Source organism: Diorhabda carinulata, chromosome 4, assembly GCF_026250575.1.
Source record: "Diorhabda carinulata isolate Delta chromosome 4, icDioCari1.1, whole genome shotgun sequence".
NCBI classification, from domain to species: domain Eukaryota; kingdom Metazoa; phylum Arthropoda; class Insecta; order Coleoptera; family Chrysomelidae; genus Diorhabda; species Diorhabda carinulata.
In genome coordinates this window covers 23,944,358-23,965,783 of record NC_079463.1, presented here as the reverse complement: position 1 = coordinate 23,965,783, position 21,426 = coordinate 23,944,358, and the positions used below count along the sequence as shown (strand labels likewise).

The 21,426-nt window shown below is 31.4% G+C and overlaps 2 protein-coding genes across 4 annotated transcripts in view; one reads left to right on the top strand and one right to left on the bottom strand.

Annotated features, from left to right (window-relative positions):
• Positions 1-1,134: 1,134 nt before the first annotated feature.
• LOC130892429 (proteasome subunit beta type-4) lies at positions 1,135-3,881 on the bottom strand. Its single transcript, XM_057797852.1, has 4 exons — positions 3,640-3,881; positions 3,378-3,584; positions 1,949-2,084; positions 1,135-1,889 (listed from the first exon to the last, which is right to left on the bottom strand). Exons 1-4 carry the CDS (start codon positions 3,744-3,746, stop codon positions 1,587-1,589), a joined length of 753 nt encoding a protein of 250 aa, XP_057653835.1. The 5' UTR covers positions 3,747-3,881; the 3' UTR covers positions 1,135-1,586.
• A 709-nt stretch (positions 3,882-4,590) lies between these two features.
• LOC130892228 (histone acetyltransferase KAT6B) overlaps positions 4,591-21,426 on the top strand; it is a 39,954-nt gene continuing 23,118 nt past the window's right edge. For 2 of the 3 annotated variants that reach the window (XM_057797481.1, XM_057797482.1), the window contains exons 1-12: positions 4,640-5,151; positions 7,886-8,128; positions 10,511-10,842; positions 12,543-12,747; positions 12,810-13,029; positions 13,108-13,523; positions 15,055-15,321; positions 15,385-15,585; positions 16,234-16,442; positions 18,632-18,977; positions 20,645-20,906; positions 20,970-21,367. In XM_057797481.1, coding sequence (XP_057653464.1) covers positions 5,127-5,151; positions 7,886-8,128; positions 10,511-10,842; positions 12,543-12,747; positions 12,810-13,029; positions 13,108-13,523; positions 15,055-15,321; positions 15,385-15,585; positions 16,234-16,442; positions 18,632-18,977; positions 20,645-20,906; positions 20,970-21,367 — 3,124 coding nt within the window. In that variant the 5' untranslated portion in view covers positions 4,640-5,126. Of the gene's footprint in view, positions 5,152-7,885; positions 8,129-10,510; positions 10,843-12,542; positions 12,748-12,809; positions 13,030-13,107; positions 13,524-15,054; positions 15,322-15,384; positions 15,586-16,233; positions 16,443-18,631; positions 18,978-20,644; positions 20,907-20,969; positions 21,368-21,426 lie in introns of all 3 variants that reach the window. The other variant, XM_057797479.1, reaches the window with a different exon arrangement.

Genomic DNA, 21,426 nt, shown 5'->3' with positions numbered 1-21,426 from the left:
CACAAAGAAAGATTTGTTTCTGATAGCGGGGATCATACCCAAAGAATTGAGGCCAGCTGGAGACATTCTTCCGCAATAGGCATGTACCTTCAGAAGATTGGGACGACAGAATCATAGAATATTTACATGGCGACGAGAATATCGTAAATCTGACCCAAAAACAGACTCATTCATTTCATTAATAGAAGAAATCAAAAAAGATTTTCAAATGTAAAAGTTATAGATTAAGTCCAATTAAAATATTTGATTGAAGAAAATTATTTTTGTTTACCTTTATTTCAGTTTCTAACACAACCTAACCTAACCTCTTATCTTAACCTTACAAAAATTAGTAAATCTTCATTTTATGTTGATTTTTCGTGAAAATAACTAAGAATAAATAAATAAACATTTGTACTACATACTATAGAATATCATATTACTGGCATAAGGAAAAACTTGAAAGAGATTAATAACTCATCTAGTAGGCTACTGTCGAATAAGCTACTACGTGATATTCAATTAAAAATTTCAAGCGGCTCAATTTGTTAACACGTTCATGGTTCATGGACAGTACTTGGTGGATGATTTTGATTTTAATGGCAGTAGGCAGTCCCATAGATTATTCGTGTTTTAAGGTCTATCTTTATGTTTATAGGTTGAGATTGCCTACAAGAGGTTTACTAATGTGGTGTTGAAGAAATATAAAGTTCAATATTTCGCTCGTCACTTGGGTTATTTTCTTCAGATGAGATTCGTTCTTCTACAGATTCAGAAAAAATTTCGCTATGCTCATAGTTTTCATCTGAACCATATTCATCGTTTTCGAGTTCGTCTTCTTCTTCTTCTCCCGACGGTATTTCTTTAAACAAACGCCTCAATCTCCGTTGCTGTTTTTCATATGGATCGTTGGAGATTCCCTCACCATCCATCTATGATTGTGAGTACGATGATAAGAAGCAAAAATATACAGAAAGTAAACATGCAGCAAAGACAATTTCATGTGCTCTATATCAAGTTTATTAACCATAAAAAGAAAAAAATCATCCTGAATATATAATCAATATGTTTCTGGTGAAAATGGACACAAGGAAGGACACAAAATGATATTTAATACTGGTTTAGATCTTAGTTTTTAAATGAAACAATATTTCTAATAAATCTATTTATCAAAGACAAATAGCAAATCTAGACAATGATCAGTGTGTGAACATTCCAGACAAAAACGAGGCATGGTTATTGGTCCAAATCAGTGCACCATAATATATCACAAATAAAAAGCCGTGTGGGAGGGTCGAGCGTTACATCACTGCAGAAGCCAGTAGATCATATGTAGTACAGGGACAGCTTCGTATTATCGTACTGCAGTGAGATTGTTTATATTTTTCTGTTGCGTGAACTTCTTAAGCATGTCTGATAATAATTAATGATTTTGCAAATTCGAAGGCTCGCGAAAATATATAGTAATGTAATATTTATACCAGTGAAAACTTTCGAGGAAATATTACCGAGTAAAAGTTGATATTCTTAGAAAAAAAAAATGCTTTTTTTGACTTGTATAATTACAAAAATCAAATACAATCCTTATATCATTAGAAATATGAAAATTATGTCATTAAAGCAATATCCCAGTTTTGTTGGACAGATAAGGGTCCTTCAATTTTTACTCCTTCATCTTTATCGATAATTCCAAGTTGATACTTTGGATAACTCCTAGCATCTCTGTAAAACAAAACTTCCATACATTTGTGTATAAGATCTTTAGCTTCATTCAAAGTTATTTCAGGATTTTTATCAAGAGTTTCTCTTAGAATAGGCAAAGCAATATGGGCCCCGTACCCAGTACAGATTGTTTTATCTGTATAAGCAGTTCCTAGTTTATCAACGGTTCCTAAAAATGGTACACCATCCTGAAAATGGAAAACTCAGTATTACATGATTATAATATAATTACAACTGTTTTATTTACCTGTAGACCACCAATAACAAGGTTGTTCCAAAACGGATCTAATTTACTTCTTCTTTGATACATGACTCTCGTCAACCAACAGTACAAAGATTTGGGTTTCATTTTAAGTCCATCATCAATACATTCTTCATCAATACTAAGGGATGTAACAAAGAAAATATGGTTATTCCATATCATATCAACACTGACCCCCTCAGAATTTGATACGAAATTTGGTATAAAAGTTGTCCTCATAATGATTAAAAAGAGTGGCAATTTTTGCTTCAAATATCTCAAAAAGTTTAAAAATTAGGACTATGTAAAGTTTTCCAGAATCCACCAAAAAAAAATTAACAGATGTATCGTCACTGTTAAATCAAACTGGCATATGTGGAAAAATGAAGTTTTTCAGTTATTAATATCAAAAAAAATTATTTTTTCCCTATCTATTATTATGTCGGACCCTATGTCTTTAGCTGGGTATATATTTAAGTAGATATGATCATTATGTTTATAAAAATATAGATCTATTGTTTGATACGCCAGTCGCTGTTAAATAATCTATAACATTTAAATGACAAAGTTGACTGTCCAATAGTCTTTTACAGCGATAATACAACCCCCATGAGTAAGAGCTCTGTTAAATGGGAGACAAGAACATAAAACATATATTTGTTGCAGTATTGTGTTACAATTCCATCACTAGAGAAATGGAGGATCTCTACTTTAGGTGGCAGGGTGTTCGAAAGTAATGTAAAAAATTTTGTACCATTGAACAATAACAAGTAGTTGTTACTTCACTTAATACTTGCTCCTTCATGTAAGTGACGACTTTGTGCAGACTTATCTGTTGATGCGAACCTCCAAAATGCAATAGAGCTGTAAGCATCAGATCCATATTAGAGTGTAAACTGCACAAACAAGTATCAATTTTGTCACAATTCAGATGTACTATCCAAACTGGTTATGGTGAATGAATAGAGAATATATCTTGACATTGCAGTTCTTCGTAAAAGATTTATGGAGATCCAAAAGAATTTTCTTTTGTTTGCAATCTCCTTTCTTTGTCACAATCTCTTTTACCAGCATTTAACCTCATATTCAAACCATTCTTAAACTGACTAGAGGACAGGCCAGTGTAGACTTATTTAGACTTTAATGTCATAATTAGTTATTTCGGAAAAACATACTTTAATTAGGCATTTAATCATGACATTATTTGATAAAGTAATTACAACATATAGAATAATATTTCTATTTTAACTGATTGTCGCACAAGTTACCTGGTATCGTAGAATTACTCACATAACAAAAGAAAGAACATTTAACATAATTTTGAAACTGTTGAAGATATTTGAAAAAAAATTTTCTTAATCTCTATGAGGACAACCTTTCATTTCATATGGATGAGCCATATTATGAATTTTGCAAAATATAATATTGTACTCACATTTTTTGCTCTATAAAGCTTTTCACATACTGAAAATCTGCATAATCACCTCCTGCTCCTAATATAATATTTTGGTTGATGGGAATAACTCGAGGGCAATTTCGATAACGGGCCAATGAGCCATATGAAGCAACTAAATCTCCAGCTACAAGTACTCCTTTATCATATGTAATAGCTATTATTGAAGTGGACGTTGTTACAGGAGATCTAAGAAATAGATTTAGTAATAATGCAAATTATTTAAAATAAAAATCTATCTTACTGAGTGAATGTTTTCGGAGTTGCTTTTGTTCCTGGAAAATTGTATAATTTTCCCGGTATAGGTCCATTATTCCACAGAGGTGGTGCACTTCCTAAATGGTACTCCATGTTGATAAACTCGCCAAATAGACTAAATAATTTATTTCAAATAAAGTTACTTATTAACTACTGGATGATAATCAAAAATGTTTGATAAATGACAGTTGACATTCTAGTTGAGCGATATATCAATCACTGGAGTGCCAATCCCTATCTTAACAGTGTTATTTCAATTACTTTACACATTACATTCAATAAAAAAATTAAAAATAAATAAATAGAATGATCTTAAATTTACAAAGCCTAACCTTAAACGCTTTTTATTTTTCATTTATTTTATTAACTAAATAATCAATGCACCATAGAGCTCTTATATAACGTTACACTTTGTAGTTTTGTGAATAAATCCGAACTGAAAGGTTAGATACATTAGTATCCTGTCGTGTAACGCGGGAAAGTTAAAATAGCACATACATTATTAGACATTAACTTTGGATATCGACAATTAGAAGTGTTTCTCTACATAGTGTACAAACAAAATCTTTTAATAAATCACCCGATAAGTTTTCATAATTTCTCAAACACGAATATACATTTTTTGGTAAAATGATTGTTTTGTAAATAAATATTCATTGTAGTAGAAAATAGTCAATGGATTTTTTTGTTATTGTTGTGATTTTTAAAAAATAAAATGTAACGAAATGATTTATATAAATCACAAGAAGTAGTTATAATGTATTGCCTTCTTCATTCAGAAATATACTTATATAGGTGTAATTTCCTTGTCCAGCTACTTTACAGCGCTTTAGAGTGAAAAATAAAAATGGAATACAAGTATTTACAATGCCGTTGGCAGTGGAAACAGGTATTATAAATTAATTATAATCTCTTGGGAACGTAAACAGGCGAATTCAATGTGCGCGCGCTTAACGCGACCTGTATCATTTCGTCACATATATTAACCTTTTGTTGTATTGCTTTGAAGTTAATTATGTCCATCAAAAAATAATTAATATGATACTAAGCATGTAAAGTTATCGATCAGTGATTGAATTTTGCATATCATAAATTTCGTTCGAAGTGTTATGATTGAAGTGAAACAAAAACGGTGTTTGATGGAAAGTACAGAATATTTTCTAGAGAGAACAGAAATATCTCGACCGTTGGTTGCCGCCGGAAGAGTGGCTTGTCATAGTCATCAGACAATTAAATATTGTCACATTCTAAACGTCTGGTGTATATTTCGAAGTGATATTTAATATAACATATTTGTGAGAATAGTGTGAAATCATTTGAAATTTATTATTACGCTTGAAAAACTATTAATAGGCGAAAACAAATAATGTTCACTATTTCACTCGCCCAAGATGGCTGCCGTCGGATTTCATTTTACTTTTATATTGCGTATGAACTACTCATTATTTCAGCGTGGACAGTAATGAACCGTATATGAAACATTTTACGACATACAAAGGTATGTAATTACTATTTAAATATAGTTAAGTAGTTATTATGTTGCAATTAATACGGTTTTATATTGGTTTTTATTTTGGAGTGTGAGAATCTGGGTGCCGCCGGATACTGAATTGTATATTTTGATAATTTACTTCTATTTTCCAATAATTTTACCCATAACGATTCTTGATTATTGAATGAAATGCATCTCATGGCAACAAATATGTTTTATTATGCTAATTACTTGAACAATATAAGCATGTTTATTTTGGTAATTCTATTTGTTTTGATGCTAACATGTATATACCTACTAAAAACAACTTAGCCTCAAATTAATAAAGTTTCAGACTCATGTAATGTTTTGTGTTTATATTTATTTTCTTATAGATGCACATAAGTAAGTTTGTTATATATTTAACATATTTTTGGTTATAGAAAGTGAGAATCTTCCTTGAACAAATAGTGTTAAATCCTTCCCATTTCAGCCTTCTCTTTTCATTTTTATATGCTAGCTACCTCTTTTTGTACTATGAATATCACTTTTTCCAAATGAAAAAGTTCCAAATACTTTGATATTATTTTATATTTCAAGTGAGGATGCATAAAGCTGTAAGTCCATATTTTGAACATTATTTGTTGATCCTTGGAAGAAATTAATTTATAATGCCTCAATAAGTTGCTTTGAAAATAATTTTGAATGTAGTCTATTTATGATTGTCAAAAAAATATTTGGAATAACAAATGATTTAAGAAAACTCAATAAAACTGAAAGGAATTTGTCATTCTCATAATAGCACAAATATCTTCTCAGCAACATATTTTATTACAGGAAAAATATCTTTCATCCATACTTTCTTGTGTACTCACAACTTTCAAATTCATAAAGACACCATCAACAGGTCTTCACTGTTCTATTTGTGAATTGGAAAATATACAGTGGTAGTATTGAAAATGAGTGATGGGTAAATTCCCATAAAATATTATGAGGGTCTTGGGATTTTTGGGGAAAATCTGTAAAGTTAGAAAGGTCAAGTCGACAGAATCACTCGTTTTTAGTTAAAAATTTAGTGATAATTTAGTGCTGATAACAGATATTTGGTGCTGTGATAGGTGAATCAAAAATGAGAACACTGCTAACTTTTAATTAAGCTAGCAGTGTACTGTTCGTGACAGTGTTATGATACAGTTGCAGGGAAAGTCACATGAGCTAATAATTTAGTGCTGAATTAGTGCTGCCTGAATAAACATCGCTGGTACAGGCAAACATTGGCGGAAAACTCTTCCTAGTACTATTACTTTTCCACTGAAATGGAGATCCGAATTTCCAGTGGATCGTAAAAGTTGAAAACCATATTTTTTTATTTATATTTAAGTATAGTTCTCCCAATATCAATTGTAGATAAAAACCCTCGCAGACAATTTTGTTTGATTTATCGTAGGCGTAGATACCCCATTTTATAAATTTATTAAATTATAATATATATTAAATTTTATAAATACTTTTAAAAATATTTATATCTTATCCTTGTCCATAACGATTACTGATTGTGGTGGAATGTTAGGTAAAAGCTGTTCTATCTATGTCTAAAAGAACTTCGGTAGTCTTTTATCTGACCCAAATAATTTTGTTGCCATCGAACCATTCTTGACGATTCAGTTATTTTTTGTGTTTAAAACCACATGCTGACAAAACGCAATGTTTCGAAACTGGTATAAATGTATTATGGATAATCTGCTACCTTTTGCTGTATTACTTCTAATGTAGCAACCCTGTACTCCTTGTATAAACTATAAATTGTCCTACATATAAAATCTTGAGTAGCTATGTCAACTGATTTCAGTTTTTTTTAAACGTTTTTCAGTTCTGTGAATAATCCACATCAACCCCTTTTGTGACTATTAGCTAAATGGAAAATTTATTTACTCTAGTTAATTCAGGAATTCTTATTATGATTGCATTATCAGATTGCTGAATATTTCCTTTTTTTAAACATTTGAATATATTTAAAAAAACTTGCTGTTTGTATATCGAAATCTTTATTAATAAAGTCATGCTTGTCTTTATTCTCACTACACTGTGCAAGTTCATTGTCTTCATTCGCCCATGGTCTAAAGAACGCCATATTTTTATTTATTTAAAGAAATTTATGAATAAAATGAATCTCATCAAACGACGCCACCGCTTATTGCAGACTATCGAAGAAGTTGTATACATATTGCTTCGGCCAATAAAAATGCATTTATGTTTACGATTCGATGTTTTCATTGGTAAACAGTGGAGATGATAAGTCCACGTATACTGACGGTTTGTTAGATGCTTACCGGGGAGTAAACATTATTTTTTCTTAATTTGGTATGAGTGAGGTGCATATTTATGAAATATTGATTGTTCCTCGCATAACTATCTTTTGCAATTGATATTGGAAGAACTATAACTGCATTGGGGCTACCCAAACGACACCTTTTTCTTGTGATTCTACTTCCAATTATGTCATTTTTTTTTCTAATAAAAAAATATGTTTATACTTAAGCACCCGAAATCCTCTGTATACTAAATTTCATGAAACTAAATGGAGTCGTTTCCGAGATTCAGATTGTATATATACAAAATCGCTCATTTAAAGATAGAAAATACCACACAAACAAATATTACTAAATAGCAGTTATGAGATTTAATTAGTAATAAACAATTTAGGAGAATTGATAAAATAGAAATTTTATATATCTTTTTGTGAATAATTAATTTTTTTAAGGTTATATAGGAATGTGTGATCCCAGGGAAGTGTCCCAGCAAGTCTGGTCCCAGTGGATATTAGAAGCAATAAGAAAAATACGTTCTCAGAAGCAGAGACCAAGTGCTGAAAGGATTTGTCATGCCATTAGACAACACCATAACTATCATGAAGATGTAATTGGTGAACACTTAGAGGCAGCAGTAAAAGAAGGTGTAGTTTTGAAGGTTTTCAATAAAGGACAAAGTTCCTATAAAGATCCAGGTATTTGAAAATAATTTTTCATAAAAATGTAAAAAATTCATACAAATAGGTATTCAATGTACTCAAGTTGGAAATTGTTAGGTTGGGGGTTTAACGGGTGAAAATATTTTAATTCGATGATTCCAAATGAGTGTTTCTATGGATTCCTGCTTTTTGTGTCTATCGATTTTTATTGAAATTGGTGGGATGGTAGTTTTTTTTTTGTCCCGAATATTTCATTTTGAAAAATACAAATTCTTTTTAAAACTAATGCGACGTTTTGAAGAAGATGTGCTATGTTCTTTATTATTTTTGCGTTTTATTTTAAGTGATTAAAGAAATATAATGGAAACTAGTATTTTATCTTGGAAAATTATCTCAATAAATATTAGTTTAATTTGAGTCATCATATTCATCATCATCGAGCCTTTCAATCCTTTGGATTATGGCTATTGCGCTTCAAAATTCTTTTTTTTTTTTTGAGGTGGATTACTCCTCGTTTTCTATTTTTGTTTTCTTTATAGTTTATTGTTTGTCTTGGCGGCTTTTGTTATTATTTTCCATTTCTTCCAGTTCCGGCATTTTGCCCTCCAGTTCTCTATATTAAGTGCTCTTATGTCCTCTATTTTGTTGATTTTCTTCTCATTCTATGCCCAGCCAAGTTGAGTCTTTCTGCTTTTATGTATCTCATATATTTTCCTTCTCCAACTCTTTCACTATTTCTTCGTTTTTCTTTGCTCTTCTTTCTCCCTCTTGTGTTATGTTTGGACCTGTTAAAGCTCTCATTATCTTTCTCTCGGCTCTTTTAAGTTCTTCTTCTTTTTTGTTGATTACTGTTTTGTTTTTATTTTTTAATAAGTTTTTGTTTCTTCAGTAGACTTGAAAGCCTTTTTGTATCCTTTCCTTTATCCTGTCTCTGGTTATTATGAGAATAATCCCAGAATTATTTGGTGCAGCAAAGAAAATACAAAAATTTTGGAAAAAAATATATTTATTTTTCAACGTAATCTCCTTTTAGTTCCCTCCATACACTTTTCCCAGCAATGTTCAATAAGTTCGATACACTTTTTATAATAAGTATCCTCAAACTCTTCAAAATAGCCAATAACTGCCGCCATCACCTCTTCATTATTAAAAATTTAATTTTGGGAACAGAATATAATCCGAGATAGTTTTATTCTAAATCTGTGCTTCGGAATGAAACTAATAAAAAATTATATCGAATGACATAGAGTCCTTAATTTCAATAACACCATTTTGAGTGAGCTATGTTAATTGGGAAATGGAAAATGAAAGAAAGGAAAAACCTATTTAGTGACAATATAGGAAAAATACAGGGTACAGTCAGGTAATCTTGATGGTCATTTTATTGTTCTTCATTGACCAATATATCATTTAACTTCTGGGTAATTGGACAACAGCAACGCGGTTCAGCACCATCATGTTAGAAGTGAATGAGATCTTCTAGCAATATCATTTTTATAAGGTGAAAGTTTATTCAAATGTAGTCTTTTTTAAGACATTCCTATTTGGTGTACCATACAGTAAAGTGATGCTCGATAAAGTTATCTAAAACTTCTATTTTTACTACTCCACCCAAAAGCAACTGAATCAGATGTCAATGTACCATATTTATGTGTTTTCTTTCTTGGGCCAGGTACTTCTTGAGCCATCCTCGTATGTTACCGATCTCCAAAAGTCCACATCTTTTATTTTGCCGTTGTTTGGCCTACTTGAGGGGCTTTCCTTTTATTGCAGCTGTTAACTTGGACTTCCTGGCGGGGCGACAAGCCTTAAAACCTAATTATTTCAATTTTCTTTGAACAATGCGCTGAGAAGCATTTACACATCCTGGAATTATGATTTTATTACCTTTGTTGTAGCAAATTTATTTTCTAGATAAATTTTCTTCAAACATATCTGATTGTGGAGTGAAAATTGGTTTCCTACCGCATCTTTTGCTTCTTTTCGGCCTTTTTTTGTGTCGTGCACTAGTTACAGAAACCTTTAATCCTCGTGGTATGTAATCCCGGTATGTAACTGTTTTCGTATACACAAGTGCCGTCAAATCAGTTTTTTTATTTTATCTATTCTACCCATAATGAAAATAGTCCAATTATTTTTTTGAAGACACTGCATACAAAATACTGACACGATTCTGATACAGGATTGTACTTGTTTATGTTCACGTATCACTTTGTCCACAACATGTTACCATATGTTAAAAGTAGATACAATTATAATATTGTAGTTTAAATATAAAATTACGGCATAAAAATTCTCAAGAAACATTTTGAAAATTATTTTAAAAAAATACAGTTTGTCTAATAGTTCGATATGAGACTTAAGAAAAATTCCCTTTACATAATCTACTATTATGTGTGAAATATATCAATTTTGCAGGTGGTATCCAGAGCATTCTCAGAATCGAGCAAGGCAGTGATATAACTAAAGTAGTTGCTAAAGCTGTTCGAGAATTAGGAGAAAGGGATGGTTCTTCTATGAAATCTATCGAAAAACACATAAGGCATTCACATACGATTGAAGAATCCAACGAATGCGATTTAAAAAGCGCCATTAATACGGCTATCAAGAGAGCCCTTACAAAGAATACCATCGTACAGGATGGTAAAAATTTTAAATATAATTATAATCATCCGAGTACGGGAGCTAAAAGAAAATCAGAAGGAACTAGAAGGTCTTTGAACCAAGAAGATTCTATTCTGCAACCTAAGGTGGGTGTTTAGTGATGCTATTTCCAAATTAATATTAATGATTATAAAGCATTTCATTACAACAATGATAATTTCATCAGTGAATATATAAATTAACACGTTGAGCCCTAACTAAAATTGATGAACTTCTCTGGGCCCAAAATTATTTTTGTATTTTTACACTCCATAAGGAGTGTGGATCCAAGCAAAAAATTATATTTTGTGTGCGGTCCACTAGCCAGCTCTATGCACAAGGGAAAGTTTATCGCTAAAACTTTCCCTTGGGCCAAAAAAGGTTCTATGGACCGCATACAAAAACTTTTTTTGTACTTTTCATTCGAAATAAATTTTTCTTTGTATTTCATTGAAGGTATACCCTACTTGTAGTATGGAAAAACAAAATTTTTTTGCTTTTCTATCCTTTGAATGATGATTTATGCTTTCATGTGAAATGTACAAAAATGTGTTTCGAATATATTATATGAGATCCAGGTAATGTAAAGGTAGAACAAATTAAAAGTTTTTAATCAAATATTATTTGAATTGAATTGACAAAAAAGAAACAAAAAAATATAAGTAGGGTTTGGAGTTGGAGATCATGAAAAAAAAATCAAATGGACTAAGTTTAGGTTTCAAGAACTACCAAACTGTAAAACACATTTAAATACGGTCTCTTGAGCGTTGGAGTAGGTTTGAAATGCTCTGGGTTGTGGGCCTATAGAACGCACCTGAGCTCAACGTGTTAAAAGGAAGTCTTCGCCAAATTAGTGATGACTAATTATTGTGAAGTTATGGTAATTAGAGTGGTTTATTTTTTTTATCTACTACGAAAATATCGTCCAAGATGATGAAAAAAATTCTGGTAAAGTTCGAGTTCTTTTAAAAATAATTATTAAGAGGTGCCGTATCCCGATGTTTTATTTCACATTTAAATTACACGGGATTTTTTTTTGGAATTTTGATGCAGGAAATTGAAGGGCCTACAAAAAAGGTCTGAAATAATTTTTCGCCAAGTTAACTTGGTTAAAAGTTATTCGCAGCTAAAGCTCAACCTAAAATAATATATTTGATGGCTTTCACAATCTACTACAGTTTTCTACAAAAAAATGTCTTGAAAACATAAAAAAATATATTTTTCGTCATTGTTCTCATCTTTACTTCCCTACTTATTGAGAAAAACTTATATGCACGATTTGAGTGAAGGCATTGAAAACTGAATTCAATGTAATTTATTTCAATTAACAATAAAAAAATTTCTTCAATTTCATATTTCTTAGACCTTTTAGTATTCAGAAAATAGACTAAAAGGTCATCAATACGATAAATAAAATTGCATTAACTTGAATTCCCGATGTTTTAAGCTGCTTAATTATTGATTCTGGGGTAGATGTCCAAAATGCTCTTCTTTTGATTTTTCAGAAGAGATGCTCAAACAAATTGTTGATAGCGTTAATATGTTTCACTTTTACTTGTAAGTCTTTACGACTACCTTGACTTAGTGAGATTTCCTCCTATATAAGTTGAAATAGCTGGAGGACTAAGTTGCTTTTATATACCATTCTGTTATGATATTGTTAATTATATCTAGTGTCGTATGAAGAAAATTAAGTTCGATTGTGTTTGAGTTATCAAAATTTTGACCATAATAGTTGGAAACATATAGAAAGAACAAATTGAAGAAATATATAAATAAGTAACCTAACCTAATAAATGTATTCCAGACACCGACTCCTTTGCCTATATGCTCTGAATGTTTGGGTACCGAAACGAAAAATCGGAACGGAGTTTTCGAAAAGTTAAGTGCCTGTTTCGAATGTGGAGCCCTGGTTCATTTATCGTGTACCTCCAAAGAACAGGAACTATCTACTTTATTGGTAAAAGGTGGTAAATGGTTTTGCGAGGAATGCAAGACGTGCGATGGTTGTGGTGAGTCTTGAATCTTCAGTTTAGTATTGTATTTTGGAATTAACTGATTTTTTATGTTTTAGGTAATACAGGAATATCCATGTGTCTGTTATGTTGCTGTAGCTGTGACCGGAAATACCATATGGGTTGTTTAGATCCTCCGGCAGAGAAAAAACCAAAGTGCCCATGGAGGTGTAAACATTGTTTAAATCATCACGACAACAAGAATTCTAAAAAGCCAGGTAACGGCGTACGTAGAAAATTGGACAAAGTTAGGGAGAAGATAAAAGAAAAAAATCAAAAGTAAGTTTCACATTCACTTATATTGAGCATACCACATTTTCTAGTGAAACACTTCACTTTTATCTCTTTTTTTATTAGATCAAAAGATGTAGGATTAACTCCAGCCACAGTGCCCCCCTCTGCTAAAAACGATAATATTAAAACCTCAGTTCGAAAGAACAGAGTTCCTCCTATAAATGATAGCGATAAAAGCGAATTTGAAAATATCTCCAATACCAATTTAGAAAAAACGAAACAAGAAAATGAACAGCTGGATGTTAATGATAAAATGTCTAAAGAAAAGCAGAAGTTCTTTAGAAGTTCGGCTTTCAATTCAGAAAAGAAAAAAGATGGAATCGGTAAAAAAATTGATAAAAGCTCTAAAAAGGAGAAGGAACAAACTAATAATGGTGAAAAGTTAAAAAACGCAAGTTCTGCAAAAAATAAAAGAAATTCCAAGGTACAAAACAGTGAGAAAAATAAAACATCAACAGTGAATTCAGAATTGAATACAGGTAATGAAAATGCTTCAAAATAGTATTCATAAACCTAGGTTTTAGCGGCAGAAACTAAACTTCATTTCTTTTACTTTTCGTTTCGATTTTAGTAAAGTCTTTCTTTTAATACTACTTTCATTCAATGTTGGATGTAAACATTTTCTATTAGCTTCTTGAAACGTTATCTCTGTATTTTTCCCTGCCACATCATTTTTTGTCCATGACATTGGTTATTCTGGTTTTTATAAGAATTTCTGGGTGCAGAATTTTGTTTTAGCAGTTAACACTCAGCATTCAAAGTGTGGCTTTTAAATAACGAAACTGGTGATATAAAATATGCTATTTTGATATTATGTATATTTATTATCATCTTCAATATATACCCCTCTTCGAAACAGCATTACCACAAAAATTCATTGTCATACACTTGTTTCAATAAATTATAAGTTTCAGTAGTAGTTTTTACAAGTTTAATTTTCATGGCCAAACAACTCATATATATTAACGATGGCGTCGGCTACACTGGTTTGTTTACAGACATGGTAGACATCGCATTCGAAAGAGTTGGCTTCAGGCTAAACGGCTGACAAATGCTAACTTTTGCGCATGTGTACTTTTTCTGTAGCAATGTTAGTCTCGTTACTTAATAGCTACACCTCGTGGTTGTTTCATTTATTCTTTTATTTTTACTAAGATAAGTTTTGAACACTAATCAGTGATATATTTGCCACTCATGTCAATGACCTTTTGCTTCGTAAACCATAATTCTGTCACTGAAGGACTTGGTTTCTACCCAAACTCTCAATTTTTTTTTAAATATATTTATTACAATAATAAATCTGCAAAAGGGATATAGATCTAATTTAGTATTAAAATAATTATAACTAAAAATTTTTTCACACTGCATAAAAATAAAAAGCCAAAGGGAATTTAACTATTGAAAAACATACCAGATCTTTATAAAAATGGTATGATTAGAAAATTAAGGTTTTCTTTAATAAATAATGTCTGTTTCATAATTTTCTATAATGCATTTCTATCTGTTATTATGAATCAGAGTCTGTTATTGAAATATCAAGAAGTTGCATATGTGCAGTAATCAAAAAATACTTTTTCGAAAATTGACTACATATTTACAAATTGTATTGAAAAATTTTTGAATATATAAAAAGTTGTAATTTAAACAATTAAAGAGAGTAATTTTTTCAAATATTAGCTAATATCTCTCGGAGGAAGTGTTGCAATTTCATGGTATTTCAAAACTTTGCTCCCGGCTATTTTACCTTAATGTGTATATTAATTGTGGTATATTATCGATGCAGCATAACATATTTACCCTTATATTATATTGCATCTTATCTAAATATTTGACGCACTTCATTTGTAATTTGTTTTCCTTGATTTTCAATACCTCTGTTTTTGATAGTTTCGTTTGATGTCACAGTTAGTATTGCAGTGTCATTAGCAAATACATTTATTATTGTTTTTGAAAGGTCCAATAACTGCACTACATTTTCTTTGATATTTATTATATATTCCTTCTCTACAGATTTGAAAGCACCGTCCAATACAAATGAAAAACCAACAGATGAAAAAGAACAATCTGAAGACGAAGATAGTAATGACAGTTCTTCAGAGGATAGTTCGTCTTGCGTTTCATGTTCCGATTCGGAAACTGATTCGTCCATTGATAATTCAGATTCGAAAACGAGCATGCGGAATATAAAAATACCCAATATATTTAACACCAAACAAAAGAATGTCAATACATTTGGCGGTATGGCTACTGATGAAGATAAACCTTGGGGATTTGCAGGTAAGTAATTATAATGTAGGTGAATAGTTTGAGTAAATCTGAAATCTCGATATTTATTTTTAGCCGCTGCTGCAGAAGCAAAACAAAAAGAATCTAAACTCGAAGAATCACCAACAAAAAAATCCAAATGTAACGAGAATCTGTTTATAACCGCTCTAAAGGAAGAAGGATTGCTAAAAGATAATGCGGTAGTTTCTCCCACTAAAGTTGACGATATATCTTCAGATAAATCACAGAAAACTCCAGGATTTGGACAACTCAAAGGTTGGTAACTTTTATTTTATTAACTAAGAATAGCATGTGAATAGAATATCTGGCATTATTGTCCCAAAAAAAATACGAAAAAAGTTTTACTCGTGTTTCTTGTTGGTTTTTTCATAGGGCTTTTCTGGAACTTTGGGTCTTCTGGCGGGGATTTTCCAACCAGATAAATTTCTGACACTATTGCACCGCGCAAAGTTGAGGTTCCTACAGTAGTAAGAAAAAATTTTCACCTATCAGTTTTTCCGGCATATTTCTCGTCGTGGAAAACAGTCTGCTATTTTATTTTGCGGGCAGAAATACCATTTAGTGATGAACTAACGTTTATCTAGGGGTTTACGAACTCAAATGTTGTATACCAAATCGATGCTGTAGTCTAGCTCTGAGTCTATACCAGACTTACGTTGATTCCTCTATTCCCATCATATATTTTAAAGTTTATACGAATAGTTGATAAGATGACTTAAAACTTCTTATAGATCCCTTTGAACAGAAGGCGGCTTATGTGTTTAAACGATGCGAAAAACTGTACTTTTGGATTTATTAAATGACTTCAACGTTTTTCTTCAAGTTCCTAAATAACAAAAATAGACCTGATTAATGAGAGCTTGAAAATCAGATAGTATAAACTTTTATAAAATATTTTTTTAGGTCTTTTTGATGGTCTATCACATCTGTTTGCGGCTCCTTCGGAGAGTCGAGCCAGCAGATCACAGCCTAATTACAATCCAAATAGAAGAAAACCAAAAGATGCAAAAGATGAAGACTGTCAAATTGAAGAAAAGAAACCCGACGCTGTAGATTTTAAAGAAACTATAGAGGAAAAAAAGTTAGTGGAACCTACGAAGATTCCAATACAGGTAAATTTATGTTTACATGTAGTTTGATATTGAACTGCGCTAAATGATTTCATTTAAGAATTTTCACATTTTGTATTAAGAAGTTTTTCTCCTGAGTTTCCAAATAAAATATTATTTTTATGATATATCACAGTAAAAAGAACACAAAAATATATGAAACATTATTGCGTACGCCATGGAAACAACTGTTCTTTAATAAAAAGGAAGAAGACGACCTGAAAATAATCGAGAGAAAATATGATAATGTATGTAAAAGCACAAAGACTAAATTAGGTCGGACAATCATGAGAAGGAAACCTACAGAAATGGATACCTCTTTGTACAAGAGGCAGAACAAGAAATACTAGGAGAAACCAAATTGAAGGAGATATCAAAATCAAAGGAATAGTAGACTGGAAAGTCAATTTCAAAAACAGAAAAGAATGGAGAAAGCTGACTAGGACCAATAAAAGAACAAGGGGATTAATCCACCCCAATAAAGGGATATGTAGGAGCTCCAAACGCTAGCCATAATCCAAAAGATTAAACGGCACGACAATGATGATGAAATATCAGACTGATTGGGGAATCAGTCTGATCATTATCCTGTAGGGTAGGCAACTTTTTAGAATCAAAGCGCCCTTTAGGTTTGTACCATTTTCCGCGCCTCCCTCTCTTAATCAGAAAACAATAAAGTATTGTAAATTTAAAATATTTTCCCATATCTTCAATTAGCCACAAAAAATGTATTTTAAAAATAAATTGAATAAAACTGGGTAATATTCATTATATATTTTACTTTTCTAGTGCTAAAGATGAGCTTGTTTTATTTGTACGTAATTTATGCGTAATTTATGCGGCTTAAGTTGGAAGTTATGTCACCGATCCACAGTGCGGCGCTCTTATGGTAGAAATGGACAAAAGTCATTCTTGACGGCTTTTAAAGAAAACTATTATTCATCACTTAAAAAACAAAATATTTAAGATTTCTGAATACAAAGATAATTTTTAAGAAATTACAAAATAATAATTAATATCACAACAATAAAATTTACAATGCATGAATTGATTGAGAAGATACATCTGAAAATTATATTGAGTCACTGCTCGTTGACATACACTCATCAGGTGACGTAATGAGGACAAGTTGTCCAGTTCAAATTGAATTGATTCCAAAGAATATTCGTCATCGTTCAAAAGATATTTTTTAATGTCCCCTAAATTGTGCTTTGAATTTGCTTGCAGATATTGAAGGGTCCGAAGATATTGAAAGATGATTTAAAAGATCAACATTGGAATTGGTTCTACTATTTTTGCTTTGACAAATGGTTAAAATTTATGACAAAATGTATTGATCTCAATGGAGAATCTTTTTAAAAACAATATCCAATTACAAATATTTGTTTTTGTCTATCTCAAAACTTGAGTAACAAACCTCGTAGTAAGCGATCACTTTGACAATTTTGTACAGTTTTGACTATCAACTTCATCTTTTTTTCGTGCGTTACTTTTATAACGCTTTCAAAAGAGAAAAAAAATAAAACCAATTGAACAATGTATTCTTGTGAAATATATATTTTGGATTGCTCACTGTGGAAAAATTACTGACTGAGTATGCGAATAAAATTCCAACCAAACAAAATTTATATAAACATCAACTACCCCATTGTTTTCAAAGTTTCTATTTTTTTCGAGAATCTAGTAATTTCTATAAGTCATAGAAGTTGTTATCAATTATTCTAAAATTATAACTTAATGTCCTTGTTATTCTGATGTTAGCTCTAATTTGTTGACGTAGAGTGGGGGTTAGGCTACAATGTATTATTAAAGTCTTATAATGCTCGATATCAGAACTACTTTAAATATCCACAGCTCGAATTCCACTTATAGAAAACTAAGTATAATAATAAATAAATAACGTTTTATTTATTTGGTGTTTTTGCTTAACACCTTTATTTTTGATATTTTGCTGAAAGTTAAAGTGATGTCAGAACTTAGAAATTCAAATATTTCCTTATATACAATTACACAAATAATCACAATCACACTTTTTGGCGCTCGTTTCGTTAACAAAGCTCTCGTCTTCAGACACCAAAGACAAACGGCAGATAATAAGTTTGTTATTAAATCGTGCGTGTGTAAATGTCACAAACTGTGAACCTAAAATTCTAAATTGGCTTAAGCTAATGGAATAATATTTTGTGTTGTAGTTGTCACCACTTCGAGCTGATGCGATAATCGAACCAGATACGGACACCAGAGTCAAACCAGAGGTAGAATGTAAAGCCGAATCCATACCTGCCGAATCTATCTCTGAACCTAAAGCGGAAAATTCTACTTCTTTGACACCGTCAAATTTGGTGAAAACGGCAGTTAATTCTAAACAACACGAGAAGAGGAAATTGATTAAATCTGAAAATCAGAACGTTCCTATATCGGAAACGCCAACTACCTCTCAAGTTAAGACAAAAACTGACAATGAACCCAGAAGTATGAAGAAGAGGAATCAGAATGTAGCGAATCCGCCGGCTGTGCCTTACCAAAATAACTCTATAAGTAAGTGTTAAATTTTTTAAATTGTTAGGGACTCAACCCACTGGCTATCGACTGTGTCTAGTCCTTCTACTGCAAATTTACATGTTTTAAAAGAAAATAAAAATAAGAAACGTATATTATAGTCTAAACTTGAAATAACTTATTTTAAATTTATGGAGCAACCTCACGAACTGTCAAAATAAGCTAATGTTCATTTAAAAATGGCCGCGTGGGATAAGCAATTGAGTTTGCCGTAAGCTTGTGCAAATTTATTTGCTTTGTGAAGTTATTTGTTGGTCTCTAGACATCATTATTTTTAGTTTTACTGCGAAAAGCCTTCTCAGAGTTTTTACTTAAAGGAGTGCGAAATTTAATCGTGTAAACGTGTATTTGTTGGGTTGTGAGGTGGTAAATAGAAAAGCGGGCTTTAACACGAGATTTTAAATTTTCTGGATGGTCAAACGCAAAGTCGTCATGGCTGCTTCCAGTACCTGTTGAAATTAAGACTCGGTATAACTCTCATTTTGATGTACACATGTCCTATTTTGGACACACGGCAACTCAGCTACTATTTAAGATAGTGACTCTGCATCACTTTTTTGTAAACCTTTTAAAGCCACAAATAGAAATATTCCAACTACTTTTGTTCCAGAAATACAAGGCGAAAACAAAAATGTTCACTTTTGGAGATGTTATTATTTCTCAGGTCCTGTATATGAAAGAAAAAAAAGAAAACTGCTTGTAACAGATATTTTTACATAAAAATCAGTGGCGTATTTAAAATTTTTTTGATCACTGCTTTTAAGGTTAGGCACATACTTCGTATTTTTTAAATGGATCACCCTGTATATTTTAGCGTAAAATATTTCCTCTGAATACATTCATGTATCACAACCTAATCTTCAATAAAATTCAGCTTCAAAAATCAGAAAAATCCATATTTATATTTGCTTATTTAATAGTAGGACATGAATTCTCTCACACATACATTTACTTTCTTAAAACGCCATGTGATTTAAATCTATGTATTTAATTATATTCAAAACATAAACTCAAAATACCACTCTTCAACTTAAACTCAAAAATGTTGAAAAAAAAAATAATATTTAGTTTACTTTTAAAAAACATGCTGTGCAAGATCTATTGTGAACACCCTTTACTAGATCTGCCCTGGACATGTGTGTTACAGCTCTGCATACAACCCCAAATATGTAAATATACTATTATTTGAGTCAACTAATGATATTATTTCTTCGATTTCGACTTCGGTCAGCTCTGTTACTCGAGCTCAGGTACCTGCTGTATCAGTGCATACATAAATTGTGTTTTTGTGTTTCATCCTGTAGTTGCCAGTTGTTATACTTAATTCGTATTTATCAGTCCTTTTCTAGTCATAGTTTCTTAGGGACAATCTCTGGATAAATAGTCCAATTCTAGTGCACGGCTGAGTTATTTAGCTTTGTCTAGTATTTATTTTGCTTTCTATATAAGGAGAACATTGTATCCTTTTCTTGCCTGGTTCATTTTGTGTTTCAAAGACATTAGTTGATCTTTTTTCGTGACAATCTGACTGTCTGTTCGTACCTTCCAATAGTTAGATTCTCCGCCTGGAAGGTGGCAGTATTGATTTTGTTTTGGAAACATCATAATACCATGTAAATTAATAATATATATTTAAATGTTTTTAGTTGATATTAAGAATATACATTTAGCACCGGGAGTCACTCAGAAAGATGTCGAGCTTTTTAAGGAAGCTAGAGAAAGAGCTGCTGAAGCGACAGCGGCGCTGTTACCTATTCCGGTGCCGCCTAAAGTTGAAGTAGCACTGAATACATCTAATTTGGGTCCATTGAACGCACCATTGGAAATAAGATGCCCTTCGGCGATAGAATTTGGGAAATATGAAATAAAAACTTGGTATTCAAGTCCCTTTCCCCAAGAATATGCCAGGTAGGTGAAAGTATATTTTAGACGATCAAGTGAATATTATTTATTTTTTTCTGTATATTACAGGTTACCAAAATTGTTTCTTTGCGAGTTTTGTCTCAAATATACAAAAAGCAAGGCAGTATTAGAAAGACATCAAGACAAATGTACTTGGAGACATCCACCAGCTACAGAAATTTATCGATGTAATGACTTGTCTGTATTCGAAGTTGATGGAAATGTTAACAAAATCTATTGTCAAAATTTATGTCTGCTGGCTAAATTATTTTTGGATCACAAAACATTATACTACGACGTAGAACCGTTTCTATTCTACGTTTTGACAAAGAATGACAAAAAAGGATGTCATTTGGTAGGATATTTTTCCAAAGAAAAGCATTGCGTGCAAAAATACAATGTTTCTTGTATTATGACAATGCCGCAGTATCAGCGACAAGGATTCGGAAGATTTTTAATCGATTTTAGTAAGTAATATAAAATACATTTTGCTGCCAAGGTTTTAGAAGGTAGCATTCGATAATTA